This window comes from Crocodylus porosus, unplaced genomic scaffold (genome assembly GCF_001723895.1).
Source record: "Crocodylus porosus isolate Cpor-Errol unplaced genomic scaffold, CroPor_comp1, whole genome shotgun sequence".
In the NCBI taxonomy this organism is placed as follows: domain Eukaryota; kingdom Metazoa; phylum Chordata; order Crocodylia; family Crocodylidae; genus Crocodylus; species Crocodylus porosus.
Window position 1 is genome coordinate 2,090,576 of NW_017728947.1, and position 2,742 is coordinate 2,093,317.

General features: G+C 59.6%; 2 protein-coding genes across 6 annotated transcripts in view; both read left to right on the forward strand.

Annotated features, from left to right (window-relative positions):
- The window catches only part of LOC109320828, a 1,861-nt gene extending 1,205 nt beyond the window's left edge, over window positions 1-656 (forward strand). Inside the window, exons 4-5 of the mRNA XM_019551103.1 lie at window positions 124-200; window positions 393-656. Coding sequence (XP_019406648.1) covers window positions 124-200; window positions 393-535 — 220 coding nt within the window. The 3' untranslated portion in view covers window positions 536-656. The remainder of the gene's footprint in view (window positions 1-123; window positions 201-392) is intronic.
- The window catches only part of LOC109320799 (AP-2 complex subunit alpha-2), a 621,923-nt gene that overhangs the window by 389,031 nt on the left and 230,150 nt on the right, over window positions 1-2,742 (forward strand). The gene's annotated exons all lie outside the window — the stretch shown is intronic.

The window sequence follows — 2,742 nt, forward strand, 5'->3', positions numbered from 1 at the left end:
ACATTTGTGCTTGGGTTCTCTCCCAGCTCTGAGGGGGGGATTGGGGACCTGGTGTGTGAGGGGAGCAGGGGCTAGGAGCTGATACCTGCATTTCCTTCAACTGCTTTCACCCCTTCCTTGCAGGGTCCGCTATGTGCTGTACAACCATGCCATGGCACAAGTTGCCATCACAAATTGGTCCCAGCCCTTTGAAACCCGAGGTAGGAGGCCCAGGCAGGGGGCTTTCTCCCCAGCAGGAGGCACTGGCTCTGATCACCCTGGGTGGGTCAATGGCTGGGGGTGGAAGGGGTTTGTGCAGAAGCTGGTGCCCCCCTGGGGTGGGAGAGGGGCAGTAGATGGCCTCCCACCCCTCCATCCTCATAGATCACCCATGTCTTTCCCCCCCTCCCCAGGACTCCCCCAAAGCTTCTACGACATTGACCCCAGCCCTGGGGAGCATTCGGGGGGCATGGTCGTCCTCACTGTCCTCCTCAGCCTCTCTGTGGTCTTACTCCTGACTGCCATGGGACTGACCTTCCTCTGGGGGTGTCCCTAACCCCCAGAGACCCTCCGTGGTGTGTGTGGGTGCAGGAGAGACCCCCACCCCTCCAGCCCTGCCATTATTTCCACTGTACAACCTTTGTTACTACTGTAATAAAGCACCTGTCTGTCCATCCCATGCATCTGTCTGTCTGGTGGGGATTGGTTTTATCTTTTTTTTTTTTTTTTGTGGGGTGGGGGGGACTAAGGGGGAGCTCCCCTTTGTAGCTAGCTGCAGTAGTAGAGCTTTTACTCTCTCTCTCCCCTGGAGCCACTGGGTGGGGGGCTTAAACCCCCAGGGGGAAGCTGCCTGTTGGAGGAGAGGGGCTCAAAGCCAGCACTGTCACCCACACCCCATAGAAGCAGTGTGGGGGTGGGGAGAAGCCGACCAGGGATGAGCCCAGGCTGTGGAGCAGTGTGGGGCACTGTGCCCCTGGTTGGGCACTACCCAGCTTGCAGGGTGGATGTCTGGGGGGGGGGGGTCTCCCTTAATTCAGAGGGGCTGGGGGGACAGGAACCTCAAATCATCCCCTACCCTCCATGGCCTGGGGTCCCCTAACAGTGCTGGGGGGGAAAGAGCATACCCCATGCCCTTGCTTCTTGCCACCCAACTGCCCCCCCACCCCCCACCAGTGGTGTTATTGTTGCTGCCAGCAGCTCTGCATCATTGCTGCCTGGGCCCTGGGGACCCCCCTGCTACCTGCTTCCCACCCCCTGTCCTGGGGGAGGCTTAAGTGTTACCTCCCCATACTTCCATCCAGCTCTGGGCAGAGCCTGTGCCCTCCAGCTCCAGTGGCAGTGCCCCTTCTCTGCTGCCTCCCCAGGTGAGTCTGTGGGGGACTCTCTTCTAGGGGCAAGACCCCCACCATAAAGCTAACAAAGGCTCTGTCCCTTCTAGTTCCACCTGTGGAAGGTGGGTACACACTGCTCTATCCCTTTAAATGCTCTTGGGGGAAGGGGCTGGGGGGCTCATGGTGAGGGTGGGGTGCCCCAAAACTATTTAAAGGCACAGGGATCAACTTTCCGGGGAAGGGGGTCACCCTTCTAATGCCCAAGACCTATTTTTCCCTTGAGGGGCTTTGGAGGACCCCCTTCCCCAGCACCCCTTTCTCCCCCTCTCACTACTTAAAGGGACAAGATGCATCTCAGCTGGCCTGAGGCTAAACCAGGGGGGGAAGGGGGTCTTTGGGTGGGCTAGGATTTACCTTTTCTGGTGCCAATATGGAAAGAGGGGGTAAGGGAGAAACCCCCCCACCTTGCTGTAAGGGGAATTTAAAAGGACAGTACCTGACTAGGACAAACCAGAGGGCAAGGGAGTGGGGGTACTCCTTTAAATCCCCCTGAGCCATGCCCTTAGACTATCCAGGTGCACACATCCCTTTCTCTTTTTCAGGTGTTTAAAAGGACAGCGTACAATTGCCCACTGGTGTGGGCTGCCCCATAAACCTGGGTGTATCAGGGTGGGGAGACGGGTAGTCCTGGCCTGTGTGGGGAAGGGGGGGGTGCTATTTCCAGACTAGGGTGATAAAGCAATTCCAGGGGGGAATAAGGAGGGGAGCCCTTCCAGTGCCTGTATTTTGGAGCTCTCCCTTTAACTGCAGCGCAGCACCCCCCAGGGCTGGAAATGCAGTTTGGGAGGGGGAAAGCAAAGGCCTGTTGCCAGGGCAGTTGCCTAGCAGCACTATGTAAACAGGGTCAGGAAGAGGTGTCCTGAGGGATCCAGGGTGGGGGGTAGCCATGGTCACAGCCCCCCTTGGGAGCATGATGGGGGATGTGGGGCTGGGTCAAGGCCTGAAGGGGAGACCAAGTCTGGAAGCTGTGCCCCCCTCCCTTCCATGGCGCTCAGCTTAACTCCTTCTTGCCCATGCAGGTACCAGCTCCCTGTGGCTCAGGATGGGGGTGCCTTGGGGGTTCCCCCTCTGTCCAGCTGCCTTGCTGGCCCTCTATGCCTGCCATGTAACCAGTGTCACCCCAGCCCCATCCTCCCTTGCCCCTGGGCCTGACCCCTCTCTGTCCCCCTTGGCTGCTGTGGGGGGCTCCCCCTCCAGCTCTCCAATACTCCCCAGCTTCACAGGGAACCCCCCTACACCCCCTAGCCCCTCCCAGCCCCCTATCATGGACCCCAGCCCTGCCCCCAGCATGGCGCACCCCAGCTCCTCGCCGGCTCGGATATGGCGGCTGCTGAAGAAGGCGATGCGGGGGAAGCGCAGGTCCTGGTGCAGC